The sequence below is a fragment of the Cyanistes caeruleus genome, chromosome 7 (assembly GCF_971803275.1).
Source record: "Cyanistes caeruleus chromosome 7, bCyaCae1.hap1.1, whole genome shotgun sequence".
Taxonomy (NCBI): domain Eukaryota; kingdom Metazoa; phylum Chordata; class Aves; order Passeriformes; family Paridae; genus Cyanistes; species Cyanistes caeruleus.
Genome location: NC_141707.1, coordinates 37,502,569 through 37,520,556, shown reverse-complemented (window position 1 = coordinate 37,520,556; position 17,988 = coordinate 37,502,569). Strand labels below are relative to the sequence as shown.

At 37.6% G+C, this 17,988-nt stretch overlaps 1 protein-coding gene across 2 annotated transcripts in view; it reads right to left on the bottom strand.

Moving 5' to 3' along the window:
* ARHGAP15 (Rho GTPase activating protein 15) overlaps positions 1-17,988 on the bottom strand; it is a 322,285-nt gene that overhangs the window by 140,356 nt on the left and 163,941 nt on the right. For both annotated transcript variants that reach the window (XM_086898275.1, XM_023931396.2), the window contains one exon: positions 16,495-16,621. In XM_086898275.1, coding sequence (XP_086754401.1) covers positions 16,495-16,621 — 127 coding nt within the window. The remainder of the gene's footprint in view (positions 1-16,494; positions 16,622-17,988) is intronic.

Here is a 17,988-nt window from a genome sequence, read left to right as displayed (position 1 = left end):
ACTCATGACTTCAAGTTTCATTGGATACCGCCAGCATCCAGAATTCAAAATTTCATCACATTTTTTTGGCCTGGAGCAGATGTGAAACTACTGCTAGTCCTTTAAGGAAGGAGCAGCATGCTTCCTTGTATGTAAAAATAGACAGGTTTTCAACCAGTAGCAGAGTTTTGAAAGTGACAAAACCAAGTCCTTCTTCCTTTCTTTGCCATTCTCTGAGATGGAGCCAATAAAATCTGCTCACTAAGGATAAAGAATTCACCTCACCTTTTTTATTGAGTTAAAGTCTTTTTGCCACTCATCCTATTTTATCCCTTAGTGAAATCCCTGGGCATGTCTCTGAATTATACACACTATAATAATTTTTTTTTTTTTTTTTTTTTTTTGCATTGCCTCCGATCATTATTCTCGTAAGTTTCAAAATGACAGATTTTATAACTGCAGAGCATAGACTCAAAATGTGCAGCATCAGAATGGGTATCACCTTCCAGGAGAGGCTCAGAAGGTTTTGTTTGATTTGGCACCAAAGGGACCTGAAGTCATTCAGGTTTATGGTGCAATAATAGATATTTGCCACAGCAAGCATATCTACATTTACAGATGTTTATGAATTAAGCTCAGAAATAAACAATAGGAAAAAGGAAACAGTGATTATATAGCACAAATAATTTTTCTGTAATATGACAGCCTAACAACTTAAGTGCTCAGTAGTGTCATTACACTTTGTGAAATTTGCGTGCATTAGCAGTAAAGATTCAATAAAATGACTGTATAATTCATATTTTGCATCATGCTCTTATGCATATAAATTTTTTTTTAAAAAAATGTCCCACTCTAATAATAAATGGAAATAAATTAATAGCGTGTTAAACATCACATTTACATTGTAAAATAAAAATGTCACTCCCCACACAGCTTTTCTTAGTGGTATTTTTGCCATAAATGTTTAGAAATGTAAGCAATATTTCTAAGTATATATTTGATTTATAAACACAGATCATACCAGACACCTTCTTTTTTTAATAAAATAAATAATGTTTTTTGGAAAATGAAAATGTAATAGGCCAAAACTATCTGGATTTCAGTTGTGCATTTGATATGATGCCAAATAGGAAATGATTAGTTAAACTAGAGAAGATGTAGAGAACTAAAACAATAACTGTGAAGTAACTAAATAAGGTATTCAAATGAGCTTTGTTGAAAGAAGAACTACTGTATTGCAGGGAAGCTACCAGCAGAAGTCCTGAAATATTCTTGGAACTGGTCTTTGTTTTTTCATTGAAGACTTCAGCAGGAAAAGTAGAAGCATTCAAAAAATCACTTGTTGACTCAAGGCTGGAAGCACCATCAGTTGAGACAAGAATTTGGGATATCAGGCAAAAACTTGGTGACTTTGAGACTAGAAACTGATAGTACCAGATTAGAACTGGTACTATCCACAGCATGGTTAGAGAAGGATTGGAATTATGGGATCATAGACTAATTAAGGTTGGAAAAAACCTCTAAGACCATCAAGTCCAACTCTTTCTCAGCACTTCCAAGCCCACTACTAACCCATGTCCTAAAGTGCCAAATCTACACATCTTTTGAACATTTCCAGGGATTGTGACTCAACCACTGTCCTGGGCAGCCTGTTCCAATACCTGACCAACAAATCCAAAATATCTAATTTTAATTAATAAAAGACAATCCTCTCTCATGAGTATATAACCTTGGGCACTCATATGTGAGGTGGAAATTCCTGGCAGAGGAGGTGCAGGCAGCAGTAGTGAGAGGCTCCAGGAGAAAGAGGCTGCTGAGATTTTGGAAGGAGACAGGGAGCTTGGCTTGTTTGGCCAGCTAAAAAATGGCTGGGAAGAGCTGTGATTGTTCTCTATGAATTTGCTGGTGGGGGTGGGAAAAGGAGCAGGAGAGGAGAAGAGGACAGCAGGGAGGGAGAAGAGCTGTTTTAACTGAAGAACAATGTTGGCATGAGAATAGATGAGTATAAACTGGCCATAATATGAAGTTCTAAACCGTCCTTTTAAAAAAGTCGTGGTGGCAAATAAAACCAAAAGAATTTAAGATGCAGCTTAATAAATTTATGTATGAGGACACAGAACATGGTACCTTGTGACAGGAGAGACTGGACTAGATCACCCAGGACTTGCCAAGCCTTTCTTTCCACAATTTTTTTTGGTATTGTCACAATATTAGAAACACTGTTATACAAACTTAATTCAAATATAAAAACCACAATGCCAGAAATCAATGAATTCATTTTATTCATACAGTATGACCAGTTTATGTTCATCTAATGTAAAACATGTGGGACTTGGATGAGATCTGCTACAGCACACAGACTATTCAGAGTCTAGGAAGAGAGAGCACAGTGTACTTGGGAAGGGGAAACTGGTCTGCCCAAGCTCATGTCAGGGATTAGGACTGTTGACATAGCCTCTTTGCAAAAATATTCCCAGGAAAATACTCAATGGATGGTCCAACACATGGGAATTGAAGAGTGGTCCTTGCCCTCACCTAACTGGTGAATCAGTGTTTGCAGCCACACCATCTTATCCCTCTCGTACAACACGACAATTACTGAGCAAAAGAACTGCAATATTGAGTTAATGACTTCTGAAGATAACACGTATTGTATAAAATATTATTTAAGAATACGTCACAAAACTAAAAAGAAATCCTGTGCAATTGGAGGTTGAGGAAGACAGGACAAGATACTGTTAACTATTTCCAGATTGAGTTGAACAAGTAATTTACAATAATGCATTCAGGGACTTTTAGAATATGGAGTTCTGTTTGCTTTCTTCTGTTGTGAAATATATGCAAATAACTTTCAAGTTTTTAAATTGTCTCCTGTGTTAATCTGAATAAAAACCCTTTTCAAACTTTTGCAAATATTATGAATAGTCATCACCTAATTGCTCAGGTAAAAGGACAAGAAAATGATATGGTTCCTTTTTCTACCAGGAGCACTGGACAGATTTACAACAAAAGAAAACCCTTTTGGGGGGACTTGGTGCTAGTAGCCATATGGAAATTTTACCTTAAAAGACCTACATATCATTCTGCCTTATGCTTTTAGAAGCAAATTAATTATCTGTAGAGTGCAAAGGAGCCTTGTATTTATATAGGCTTTGTTAAGAATTATAGAAATGTTTCATATATTGAACATTTTGACATGTTCTTGGATACCATCTTGAGCCTTATTCAGACCCAGTCTTTTGGGACCATTCCACAAAGAATATCCTACCAACGAATTTCCTTTTTCTTGAAACTTTTATCAGTTATGTTTCATTCTTCTAAATTTTAAAAGTAAATGATTTAACATTTAATTATATTCCCATTGCACTCAGTCTCTAATTGTACTCATAACCCCATATTTTTTTGACCCACAATGAACTTCTAGTGTTTCTTATACAATAAAGGACAGAATTAATTCACAGTGCCTAAGTTATGAAACAAACATGCTAAAACTGTTTATTTCCAATGAGAAACAGTAGTGACATTCAGCTCTATATTTGTTGTTTCAAACCACAAGTTCCAGAACATTTTTCTCTTTTAAACAGCAAGTTTAGTACTTTCCTGTGAATGTAGATGTGGTAGTTCATGAAGGAGAAAGGCACACCCATTATCTTTAAAGTAATCAAAAAATATCTAACCAGAGATCTGAAATCCATTTGCTGTACTCTGTCAACTATACCTTATCAAATTATCCCTACCTCAATTATGTCATTAGAGTAAGAATAACAACAAAAGATCACCCATTAGCTCATTTTTAAAAGGAGCATGACTTCAGATTTCAGAATTCTTGTTACCTCTTACCTCAAGTAGAAATTCTGGTAAGAATCTCCAATATCTAAGTTCACATAAATATAAATCTTGGACAATCACTCTCATGCCACCAACTAAATTTTATTTTTGTATAGAAATTATTTCCATTTGCTAAAATACAACTGATATTCAGACTTTTGAGCAGTTACTGCTCTTTGCTCAGGCAGTGTCTGTGTGAGGACACTGGAAAAGCCTCCCTAAAGGGGATTTAGGATCTTCATAAAATAAACAAACCTACCAAGAGGACCAAAAGCAGCTTTTTTTGTGAGGCTACCTTATGGAGGCTGTGAGTGGAGAAAGTGCCTTGTGAGATGTGCTGTGGCTAATCCTCCTGTTGGACTGAGACAGGGGAATCACAGAAGGAAAAGGCAAGTCCAGAAAGGAGCTGCTGGTTTATTTAGCCAAGTATTTTGTGGCTGGGACCCCAAGTCTACTTGTCCCTTGTGTAGGGGCTCAGAGTGAGACACCTCCAGAGATACTGCAGGGCATGTGGAGACATTTAGTGCTTTATCCAGTCTCCAGAACAGCTGCACTGGAACAAGCTGCTTGAGCAGGCAAATAGTTACTAATTATCAGGATATTTTCCTGAAATAAAATCAGGGCAGTCATCACAGCAACCCTGAGATGCTTCAATCAGCTACGTGTGGGGTTTCCACGGGTGCACTGACTCTCTGTTTGACCAGCCATGGTCAAAATTCAGACAAAATGTTAAAAAGAGCCAATAGAAGACTGTTTTAGCTTTTAAATTAATGTTCCAGCTGACAAACTGCACAGGGGCTTAACCTAGTTTAGAACATATTTAATAGCATAATTTAGTCTGGAAAAAGAAAAGCAAAATAACTAATGATGGACAAATTTAGGGGTCGAATCTAGTTCAGATAAACATTCAAAAGTTCAGATGTTTAACCAAACCTTATCTTGTCCATGAAAAGCTTCAAACTGAAGGCCTCTATCAAATATAAGCAAAGTACAGGAGATTGTGGAAACTTTTCCCTACAGAAGGAAAACTATTATCAGAAACCTGCACCTTATTGCAGCACTCACGTGTAAAGCAGTTAAGCATCAAAGTGAAAGCAAAACATTTCAGAAAACTGCTTCACGGTCTCAGTAATATTTGGATGAAATCCAATACAGAGAAAAGAAAATAATATTAAGGGGAAAGATAATACAAATGCAATTAGACTATCAACCAATAAAACTTGATAGCTGAAACCTTCCAAGCTTAGAGAGAATAAGGAAATTGGAGATCAGAGGACTCTGCCTTTTGAAGTCTTGCTGTCCAGATCCTGGGGACCATTATCCAGCTGAGTATTTTAAAGACATTATGAATATTCTGTCACAAAATTAGAAAGCTTTATTACTGTAAATGACCTGTAGCTTGAGCAGGGACAACTACAAATGAATTCCAAGTAAACAATTGTTTGGAAAAGGTGAATTCTGCTAACTGAGTTTTCTGGGTTGCAACTCACCAGTTAAAAAACTTGCTTTCAAACAACATTCCCCTTGTGGGTTATTGATAACAGAAAGTATAATTCTAATGGATCCTCTCCATTCTCACATTCTCCAAACACAAACAATTAAAAAAATAACCTTATCAGAAAAGATGAGACTGCTGCTCTGCCTTGCCTGGCACTGCTCCTCACTCAGCAGGCAATATCTGCTACAGTGCCCCAAAAGAAACCAAATTCATACAAATGATGCAGCAGAATATGGTGTTTCAGGATTTAATTTTCTTTCCCTTTCCCCATGTCACCTTGTTTCAACCATCCTCTTTTCCTGAGCTCCTCCCTCACCCTTTTTTCTGCCTCCATCCCTCCAGCTACCTGTGAAAATAACAGAAAAAAATTGCTTTTCTCATAGCTATACCTCAAATTCAAACCACCAGATGCCAAAACAAAAGATATTTTAAGCCAGACATCTAATGTCAGTTCAGAAATGACTGGGTAGCAAAGTTGAAACAATAAATCAAGTATTACAGTACTTGTAATTGTGCCTTAATATCAGTTCTACCCTTGATCCATCGTATTGAGTGATCTTCAGATAGCACTCTATAATAATCCAGGTGTTTTCATTATTTATTCATTAATTTTTAGTGCTATCTTTTGATTTTCATTCAAACACATCAAATGAAATACTTTCAAAAGAGGAAAGGATGGTAGGAGAATTATAACACCCTAAAATAATCATCTTTAATTTTAAACAGGAAGGAAAGAGGTTATTACATGTGTTTTCACACAAATATATATATATATATATATATATATACATATGCAAAGATTATCTTTGCAGGAACTTCTGAACTTCTAGGAAACCATGGAAATGAGATGAAGAGTTTGGTTTAAGTGAATGTATCTATGGCTCAGATAGAAAAGTCAAACAGTGATCTTGAGGTCATCACCTGCACTGCTCATTTTTAGTCACCTTTCTGGTTTTTCCAGTATCACTTCTCAAGGGAAAACCTCTGCTGCTCAGGAGCCAGCTGACACAGAAAAAAAAGGCTTTTCTCAATAGGTCACAATCACTCTGTCCTAGAAACAGTGAGCATGAAGTGATGTGGATCAAACAATGAGCTCCTGAACCTGGAATGAAGCATTCCTTTACAGATACCCACCAAGATAAAGGCTGTCTTTCCCTGATTTGTAAGTTTGTGCCCCAAAGTCTGCTAAATGGCAAAGGATACAACATGCATCTGGCTGCCCTCCTGCTCTGCCTGACCACATCTGGCCACCTTCCCTTGGGCCCTGAGTCCTTGGACTGAAGAATGACCTTCTTTGGCAAAAGTGACTATAAAATGTCACTATGTGATTGCAAAATACATTAACTGCAAAGCTTTCTCTAGTAGAGCTTCATACCTGTATGCTTTTAAAATTATTTCTGTGTTCTGTACAAAGTGACTTCATGAATTTCAGGATAATTCCATGATAATCCTTTTTCATCTCCAAAGGGCTTTTTATTTCCGATGTCTTATCACTGGGATATTTTTTAAATGTTTTAATTTAATTTATTTTAAATGTGCCATTTGCAAAGGGTTGTTCAGTTTTATAAGAATGTTACTTCTTTGTTTAAATTGAACACCTTAAAAATTAATTACAAAAACTGTTATCACATGTAAGAACATATTTAATATGCTATGAAAAGGCTTAAGGCTCTTTAGTTTGCTCTTTAGTTTGCTCTTTAGTTTTCATAATGAATGCACTGGATGCAAAAGATTAAAGGACAGCAGAATCTACGTGTCCTGGTTGTTTACATTTAATGTCTAAAAAAGTGGCAATGAAAGAGATAAATACAATCCCTACACCGTATCAGGTGAGCCATTTCCACACAGGAGACTGAATTCTGCTTTCCAAGGCTGTGGGAAGACCTAGCCTTGAATATCTGTGCAAGAAACACTCACTGAAAGGGAAAGAGATTCAGAAAAGGGTTGTTTGACGACGATCATAGAAAAAGAAAAGCAGCACCTTATCGTAGGAAAGACTACAAAATCTTGGCTGTCCTAGTTATCAGCCCAAGCAGGGGCTGGTACACCTGAAGCAGAGCTGCTGAAAATGAAGAGCAGGCTAAATGCTGCCACAAGAACACAATTGTACCACAAGTCCATTTAGGCTGAAAATTAGAGTGCTTTCAGCTTGAAAACTGAAGTTTTGGAACATTTTTCCAGCCTGAGCTGAGGGGCAAAAGCATTACTACCGAATTTCATTAATTATGAAAGGAATCAAATGAGGTAGTTGTTTTCAAGAGCTGGGGAATTGATTCAATGCTGCAAAAAGTCTGTCTGAGGCAGATAATGCTGTGTTACACTTTTCAATAACAGTAACGCAAGTGAATTCCTCTTGGGTGAATCCTGGGCGCACTTAAGACAATGGCCAATGGAATTAATTAAATGGAGCCAAATATCCGCGCTGGTGAGGGGAGCTGCTCATATGTCATAGCTCTCTCTTCAGCATCAATATTTAAAGCCAGCTAGTTGGAACCTTTTACTTAATTGAGAAACAATACAGCATTTAACCCTTCAGCGATGTTCCACCCTTTGGCTTTCAGAGGCAGGATCTCTTTGCCCGGCTCGTCAGCAGGCAGCTGGTGGAGCAAAGAGGAGATCCTATAAAACACATTCCTTTTTAATTCCATTAATATACCCTGTCCAGAAGCTGGTGTTTAAATATTTGGGATTGGCTGTCACAATTTAAATTAAATAGATCCTTCTAGCTAGAAGGTCCAAATATATAAGTAATTTCACCACAGGGAAAAAGGTGAGTCTAGAAAGTAGGTATGCCTGTCTAGAGCCTGACGTACAGTCTCTCTAACTGAGCTTAATTTAGACTTTTATAACCTAAAAACCTCCTTATTTCTGACACATTCCTCCCAAAATACCATGAGGATTGCATCTAGATTGGTTTGAAATAATAGTGAAAACTCAGGATACAGTATAGTGTAAGGACACTTTTTCTGGCTGCAACCTTCCAATAGGGGTACTTATTTCAGTATATATAATGAAAAGTTCAAAATTATGCTTTCAGGAGTGATAGACTGGACTGGCTCTTCCTGAATAACAAAGTTCAGTGAGTCCTGCTCGTTTGCTCTAGTTCTGACCTCTCTCTAAAGACTGCAGTCTAAAATATTCCCTGTTGGGGTGAGAACGCCTCCACCCATTTAGGCGTTATCTGTTGTCAGCCTCTATTCCTTCCCTGTGGAGGCAAAGGATGGAGACGCAAAAACTGGAGATCTACTGACACATGGTGATGGAAGGTCAAGCAGAGGTAGCTGCCTGCACAGTGGGCTGCTTTCAACCACAAAAATTGTGGTTTTTTATCATCTACATCAAACCTTAATTTTGCTACTTAATGTAAAGGAAAGTCTACTTGTATGGAGGTAAGAGACTGCACCAAAGCAGTGTTGGGTGGTTAGGCTTGGAAGTGGCAGAGTCAGAGCAGATTCCTCATTGCAGGAGTCTACCTCACTTTTAGTGCATGGATAAAAGCCCAGATGCTTGGCTCCAATAATGCCTAAAATCTCATTATTTGTTTGTTATTGCTTTTTCTGAAGCAAGTGTGTACCTGAAAAAAAACCCTGCAATTTTTCCAAAATGTAGTTGTCTTAAGTATCAGTATCTTTGTGTCAGTATCTGTGGTTCAGCAAGACAGGACTTAAAGCAATCATGATATCACCACTTGCCTCCATATCAAATCCATCTAGAGTACACATGTAGGAGTTTATTTTGTTAAGAAGAATACGTAGTGTCTCTCTCTTCTTTGGAACAAAGAAATATGGATTTGTAACCTTTTCCTTTTCTTTCTTTAAACTTAAGTCCTTCAATAGTGTTTTGAACAAACCTAAAGAGATTTTAAGACAGACATTTTGTATTATAACATTCCCCTGGGTCGTATGTATGATCGTCTTTACTAAAGCTCCTTTCAGTCCCAGTTGAATAAATATGCATTTTATTTCACTAATCTTGAAACAACAGGAATAAAGTTTACCCAGGTCTTTTATACCTCAGAGAACAAAACAAATACTACAAATCTTTAGAGAGAAAGGATATACAAAAGGGCTTGAGGTGAATGTTTCAAAGCAAATACTCTTTAAACGATGTGCAAATTATTTCAGCACTTGAACATGATTTATGAAAGGGGATTAGTCCACTGAAACAAGAACCGAGTTTAAACTGTTGGGTTTCAAAGTCAAGGATGAGAAGTGTTAGCTGGAAAAGGCAGAAGAAACTGGATAATAATCTATAGTGAGGATTTCTGATTGATTTTCTTTAACTAACTCAATCCTACATTAGCTATCGCTGTCATTCATACTTAACTGTGGTGGGCAGCATAAAATACCTTCTTTTATGATATAATTCCCCATAAAAATGAAGTATGCAATGGTGATAATTAAGTAATAATGAGGTAATTAATAACTCAGTGACTAGCTCTCTATTTACTAGTATGCCCCATAAATGAGCATGAGGACTGTGAAACAATTAAAGATTATCCAAGCTCAAACAGATAACTTTTCCAGGGAGTTGTGTGTCAGTGAGCAGCCCAATGAGTCACAGGTCACATCTATAATAATACATTATATTATATTGCAATATTCTCACATACGCTTCACGTAATGGGTTAGAGCTACTCTTAAGTACTATAAAAATGATCACTTTTATGTAATTGTAAAGATTAATAAGTGAGCTAACTTCTCATGGTTCTATAATGACCCTGCTGTTCTAGTAGGTAAAGGAAAATTTAATGATCCTGCTCAGATATGATTAATATCTAACTTTTTCCTGGCTAAAAATCTGGACTTGGTTCAATAAAAATGAATTAAGTGAACATGCATGGGTTTCCCTGCCAAATGTTTATATGGAAGTTGGATATGCCCAATTTAAAAATATGCTTGTTCAACCCAAATAGTAAACTCTGGAAGTATTTTGGAGAGTGAAATAGAAATAAAACAAAGAATTAAGGAAACATTATATTATAATTGATGGAAACAGGATATTCAAATTCAGGAAGAAATGTAATTTTTTAGGACTAGTCACAGCCAGTTGTGATTTTGAGCGCAACATAATCTTCTATTATCAGTAGAAGTGACACAGTTTGTTTCTCAGTTTGGCATGTTTTGTTTCCCACATGCCAATATCATTATTTCTTTGTTGCTGAATCAGTATTTTCCTAAGCTTTAAGAAGAGAGCATACCTACACTTAATGTGGCAGAGAAGCATAAGAGTACAAATATGAAAAAAAAAGTTTAATTCCTGTAGTCCAGATGAGTGAATTCACCCTGCAAACCCAGCATGCTGCATTTTCTTTCCCTGCTTTTTTTTTTAAGTCCCTGAAGCTGAGCACATTCCTGTTGATGCAATAAAAATAAATGCCACAAACATACAAGATGCAGAGTGACAAAATTAACATTGCAATAGGAAACTGCATATTTGCAGCTAGTTTTCATTTTGCTTTCTAATTGTTGCCATTGGTAATGTTGCACTAATATACATTATTGCTTTATGTTTCTTGGCTTTATTAAAAGTAATAAAACTGACCTATACATGACGCTAACGTTGTAATATAATAATAGTCCCTAAATAGCATCATTTGGCTTTGAACTTCACATCTAACTAAAATAAATGGGCCGGGAAGGGGAAAGAATTCAGACCTCATCAGAACTAACAAAGAAATGGGGTGATTTCCAACTTCTGTGGCTCTAATTAGAACCATGAAGGTTGGAAAAGACCTCTAAGATCACTGAGTCAAGTTGTCAACCCAGTGCCACCGTCACGTTCACTACCAAACCATGTCCTCAAGGGCCATATCCATGCCTTTTTGGATCCCTTCCAGGGATGGTGACTCCACCACTGCCCTGGGCAGCCTGTTAATTAGCCCTCATTTCAAGGATGTGACCCTGTGTGGATGAGGGACTACATAAGCCACCACTGAACCTGGCCCTTGATAAGCTTGGCCTTAAAACCTGTCTCTACATCCCAAGATATGGTCACCCAACCTTCCATCCCCTTAAAGTGTTAGAGAGGAAGACAGAAAACTCCCACAGGCTCCTCTCAGCGCTACCTCTAATTACAGCGCCTTTTTCTAGGACATCTAAATGGTGTTTTCAAGAAATAAATTTCTGGCCTTTTTATTTTTATTTTTTTTTTCCTTCCTTCTGTTATTACACAGCCAAAACCATGCAAACCTATGTGTTTGTGCACTGGTGCCCATCCTTTCCCTCCCCAGAGAAACAACAGACAGGAGGTCTTTGCCACAGAAATTCCCAGTCCTGCACGAGGACAAACTTTAAACCCACAAACAAGGAAGAAGCTTTAGCCAGGGAAAGACCAAGTAGCATGTGGAGCCAGGAAGTTTTCAAGCTCCACCAAATTCTCCATTTCTTCCACCATGTCCATTAAATGACCAGAATGGGTTCCTGCTGCTGTTTTTTTTCCCCTCACTCTCATTGTCCAGACTTAGTTATCAAACAGACTGCCTTCAGAAATGATTCTGGATGTTTTAGTAATTACTTAGGGATAAATACATACCATGCTCAAGTTTCAAAATTCAACCTTCTGAAGAGCAGTGAATGAAACAAAAAAAGCAATTTTGGGCAATTTTAAAGCACACAGTCCATGGTTCAATCCTAAGAACTATAAGCTCCTGAATTTAGCTGTCTTTTAAGAAACTAAAGCAGACTTCAATGCCCTGATGACTTCGTAGCAAATACCTGTGAAAGCAAATCAAAATTATGATCCAGACATTATTTTTTTTTTCCCCTTGATTTAAAAGATGACAGGAGGTGAATTCCCAGACCCTGCCATGAGGCCATTCCCTAGGGAAGAGTGCAAAGGCTGTGGCATCCCAAGGGCAAAGCATCACCCTTTTGGACTAAAAGACCCATTGCTCCCTGTTGAAAGTCCAAGAGGAATTTAGGTAAGGAAAATATCATTATTTGAGTTGGCTGATGGCCAGGGTGTGGGGGCTAAGACCCTGATCCTTACAGGGAGTGGAAAGGAATCCCAAGCCTGCTGTTTAATATGCATGACATGTTGGCTTTGCTGTCAACTTTTCCTTCCACCCCCTGCCTTTGTCCGCTTTTTTCCACCTGTTGCAACTTGTCCTTATTCGGGCTGAGAGCTGGAATTGTCTTACTTTGGTATCACATTGTGTCTGGCACAATGACGCCTGGGGTCCCTGACTACCCTTATCGAGACACTAAAATGACCATGAATAGCAATAATGCTGCCACAGCTCACCAAATTGTTCCTTTTCACACACACACACACATTTTTTAAAATTCCTAGTGCTGGAGCTGTGGCACCTCCAGCTAGAATTCAAACATGGAGGAGATTTTCCAGGCTGTATGACTAACCACCGGGTTTCAAGTAAAGTGTTCTTGAAGATAAGGAAAAAAATATGCGAGTAGAAACAATAAAAATAATGCAATTCAATCTTATCAATTCAGGCAGTTCCAGCTTTTATGTGGCAAACAAGGAGATCAAATTGCATTTATCTAATATCACAGATTTTTTTAAATGTCTAAAATATTTCATTATTTTGCTTTGGCAACCTAAAGCTGAGGAACAGATTACTGTTCCCACTACATAAGGAAATAACTGACAACAATTAGTATTTATTCTTGTTGCTTTTGTAATAAAAATAGAATTCCATCACTTTCAAGGAAACCTAAAATATTAATAAGAATGTGATGAACTGAGTAAATGTGACGCCATAAGGAAATGATGGAGAACAGGTTGGAAATATAGTGCTTTGGGAATGGATTGCATTATCAAGCTTGTGATTGTGCATTTTGACAAGAGCAGCCCTCAGATTGATACGGTAGCCAAAGGGCACTCTTCCTACTGCAGAGCTGTTTGTTTTCATCCAAGAGAGGGGGAGCAGAAGGGGAATTGATCCCCTCCAACAATCAATAGTGACTTCAGCCCAGTCTCTTCCACAAGAGGTCACTCCTGAGGGACAGAATTCCCAGATGATGGCCACAAATGGCCCAGAGACGGCAAGTTGGGTGCATGGGCAGGAAATAAAAGGCTGAGCTTAGCTGAGAGCATCCACTTGCCCAAAACACAGCTGTCCTGACACCTCCTGTGGAACACACACAGTGAGGAAGGCCCCTGGGCTTTTGGAGAGAGGAATGATTCCTGGGAACCTTGTGGTGCACAGGCTCTTTCCCAACATCCCAGATTCTTTCCCTACTTCCCATCCACCACAACACCATCTCTGCTTGCAGAGTAACCAGGTGCCTGGTTCCATGGGATACAAAATTAACATGGCAGACCACTTAGCAGTGCACCCAATTATAGCTGGTACTAATTAGGAGGGTTTTTTGGCAACCTTATGAGTAAAAAAACCAAAACACCCCTATGGTCTGAATGATAACTAAATTACTTGGAAATTATGAAATCTGATGCATATTTTTAAAATGGTCTGTTTAGAACAACACTTCTTTGCATTAAAATAAGTGGTGCTGCAAGGCAATCTTCTTGCATAAAATATGCCCTTTTTCTAATGGAAGAGGCTGCTGGGATGAAAAACATATTATTTATGACCAGCATCAGCTACAGAAATTCTATCAGTGAAATTGCTGACATCATAAAATAAAAAGTCATCTCTTTCCATGTATTTGAGAACAAGATCACAGTTTTACATATTTTGGTAACACTCCCCAAGGCCATTCTTGGTTTCTTAGCTCAAGAAAACTTCAATTAGAACATGAGTTGAAACCAAACTGGATGAGAAGCCACTGAAAAGCTGCGTGACCAAGAGAACAGCCACTCTCTGAACTTTGGAAATTGAGCCTGGCAGTTTGAGCCCAATTTTCAATGAAATCAGTGTCTACAGCTCAAAAAAGCATAACAGAGAATTACCATTTGTCCTTGTAGTGCAAGCAGAAGCAATTAGGATTAGACATAAAAACCAAATTCCTTCTACTAATTCTCTAGAGACAGTCTCCCCAGTTTTAAATTAAAGAGTAAATTACTGAAGTGCTTTTGGTTAGAATGTACCTGTCCTTTATAAACTTGTGCTGGAAAGAAAAAAATAAAAAGCAATGATACAATAGTATCAAGCCTAAAACTGTTTTCTGCAGCCCCTACAATGTAGATAAGGTAAATACAAATGAATCTGAGCTGTCTGAATATTTCATTAAAGGTTATCAGAACAGGAGGGGGTGGGCTTCTAACACATCAGTTGCTCATCTTCTTTGTTAAACTGGAGGAGTTCTAAGGCATCATTAAAATATCTCCTTTGTTTGGATTTGGCACTGGCAATAGTCAATAATGTAAAAGCACTATAAAATTATAAAATCGTTAAACTTTGCAAGAACTTTATAAACACACTTGCAGATATTGCACATATCTTTGTGCTCTGCAGTCAAACTGGACAATGAAACGACCACCTGTTAACTGCTAACAATGTGTCATTACCAGTTCTCATGCCTTTTTAAAGCAATTTTGGCTCTAGCTGCCGATAATTCTGGCTACGATACTTGTGTGAACATTAAGGGCACAGAAAGCCAAAGGCAGAAAACTGACAATACAGTTTGTGCTCAGACTACTAATAAGTAAGTGAATAATATGATTTTTCTAATTCCACATAATTGCTTGATCTCAAGGGGCCAAAAAAAAAAAAAAAGTTCTGAATACATATTTTAGAAGCAATCCAATCTACGGTATTTAAATGCAAGCTTCGATTCAGTGAGATTTCACAGCAGATATTTTCACATTTTTTTAATAGTTTAAATAGCCTTTAACAAAACGGAGGTTATTCAGGATTCTCTAAGGTTTGAAAAGAAACATAGACTAAGTCTCTGTCACTGCTCATAGTCACTTTTTCTGTTTTGTCTGACAAATTATCATTTAAAGATATGTGAGAAGTCTAAATAAATAAATAAAAATTCCCTGAGTGCTGAGACAGTTTATGGGCATTTTGCTATTAGCTACAAAAAGAACAGAATCAGACCTTCAGAACTCACTGTGTTCTCAGTCTTATTTTTCTTCCTCTGAGAAATGCAACATAACACCCAGTGCAAAGATATTGGGACAATTTTTCACAAGCTACGTTTAGGCTACTTTATATTTTATGACACAAAGAAAAAAAAAACAAAAACAAAAACAACAAAACCACAAAACCCTTAAAAAAAAAAAAAAAAAGAAAAAAGAAACATCTTCAAGATAACAAGAAAACAAACCCCAAAATCCAGTGGTCTGCAAAAAGAGACTATTTAATGAGTCTCTATTTGTGTGTACGCACATGCATGTGTGCATATATTTATGATTGTGTGGATAATTATCATTGGAAATAGCTCTGTTAGGTCTTTTTAATGCAGCCTTTTTCTTAACATCTCAGGCTTTGATCCTGCACTGAAATGCGTGCAGGAAAATTCCTACAGAGCCCTTTGGTACCTAAAGGTGCCTGGGACCAGCCTGCCACTCTGGGGCTGTCACAGCACTGATATCCAGACCAGGACGTGAATCTCCCACTAAAAAAAGGAGGAAAACAAAAATCTGGGGGAGAGGGAGAAGTTAAAAAAATGTTGAGTGAGGGATTCGGGGTCAGCACCATCTCCTGCGGCTGCTGCCCACGATCTCACGAGCCTCTCGGCACAAACTGGGAAAGTCTTTTCAGAGGAGTAAAGCACACCCCTGCTAGTTTTAGATCACTTTCTTTTCTAATCACACTGACAAAAATCAACGCCAAACCCTGGAATTTATCTTCTATAAAATTATAGATACATCACTGATTGTTGGCTGCAGAGGATATGTCAATTCTTTCAGCAATTCAGTGTATAAATACACAACAGACAAAATTACTCTGGCAATTTGAGGTATTTTACTAAAATGGAAACAAAGCAACTGCAACAGACCATTAACACAGGGCTCATGTTGCTTATTTTTAAAAATAAATGGCTTAAATAAATGTCTTTGCTCCTAAACAAATTTATTTTGCTTAGGAGAGAGTGTCACCCTTTAAAAGTGTGGAGCTAGTAACTGTCTTTACTTAAATGCAAGTTATGTATATCAGTGCAGAACATATTCAGCTTTAAAATTCTCCGTGATCTTCCTTACATTCTGTATGTAATAAAAATTATCTTGCCCTGTAATGGCATAGTTATTTAAAAAGGAAAAAAAGAAAAGTAAAAAAAAAAAAAGGAAAGAAAAATGAGGAAAGAAAAAAGCCTTACTTAAAGATTTTCTGTGTTCAGGCTTTGGTTCTTTGGATTCAGTGTCTAAGTTATTCAGTAATTCGATGCTGGAGGATCTTCTGAGTTTGAACTCCGAATTTCTCGATGTAATTCTCTGTTCTTTTGGCTGGGAAAAGAATATATATATATGTATATACATATGTGTATGCTTTTAATAAAATTATTATTTGTAAGAATGAAGCAAGAGGTTCCAGAATGTTAGTACAGAAGCTAGCAGAAACACACAGAGCAAGTGTGCAGGGAGTATATAATTTAAGGAAAGTGTAATACAAAATTTGTCATATGGCAAAGCTTTTATGGCCCTGACAGACTGATCCTAATTTCTGAGATAAATTCCCATTTAAGTGAGGAAAACAAAAGGCCTTCTTCTTTAGGCTTTAGGGACCAAAATTATTTCCACATTGCAGGCTACTTTCAAATGCTGGCAAAGAGGAAGTGTGTTTAAATTGCCTTTCTGGTTTAGATAGTTACAGTAAATATTCTTGCAAACACAATTACTTCAAACATCATTGCAAATTTGGGGTTGAATTCTGCTGGTTGAAGCTTAAGAAGTAGTCGGGGGGCTTTTCTCTTATTCTAATTTACTGGCAGACAAAGTGAAAATGAGTGGGGAAAAGAAGCAAAAAAAAAAAAAAGAACGAAAAAGAGGCGACGCTGTTTCGGCTGAAGCCACATCTCTTCCCATGGCATTTGGTCAGGTGAGACTCAGCCTTCCCAACAGCCTGGAGAGCTGCCAGGCTCTTCACACCCGCTTTGGGGACTGAAATAGCTGGCAGGGCTGGAGTGCATGGTGTGTGGTGACATCTTCTCCTGCGCTCTCGGACCTTGGCCAGGACCAGCCAAGCACGGGCCAGCTGTGCCCCTCCAGTTGTGCCCTTCCAGCTGCTGCTGCTGTGGCTCTCTGCAGGCTCAGGGCTGCTGATGCCACGGTATTGCCTCAGCTACACTAAAAATAATACATATGTATATATAAAATCAGGTTTATTAGACGTTTAGTTGAATAATATGCCAAAATTTTTTTATTTTTTTATTTTTTTTTCCCTGAGTCTCCATGGAAAACTCCACCCCAAAAATCTTTAGTTGGATATCAATATCCTCACACACCCAATGAAATGCACAATATGAAGACATACATCATCAGATCAAACTTTCCTTGGCTGATTATAGCCTCAGGGTAATAGAATGTTTGTAGCTCTTTAAGGAAACAGTAGCTGTGTTCAAATTAACCCTTTCAAAGAGGCTGCAGATTCCACCGCACTGAAACCTCTGAAAAATGCAAGAAATGGGGATATTTTTCTCTCAACAGATTCTGCAGTGAACAAGGAAAGTCAGTGCCCTCAAAAAAAAAATAAAAATATAAGAAAATGTTCTTGGATCAGGCAGGGATAGGAGAAAGACGTTTGGAATTTGTACTGAGAGTGGCAAAAAAGAAAGAAAAAGCTACAGCTGAAGCTGGTTTGGTAATTAAAAACT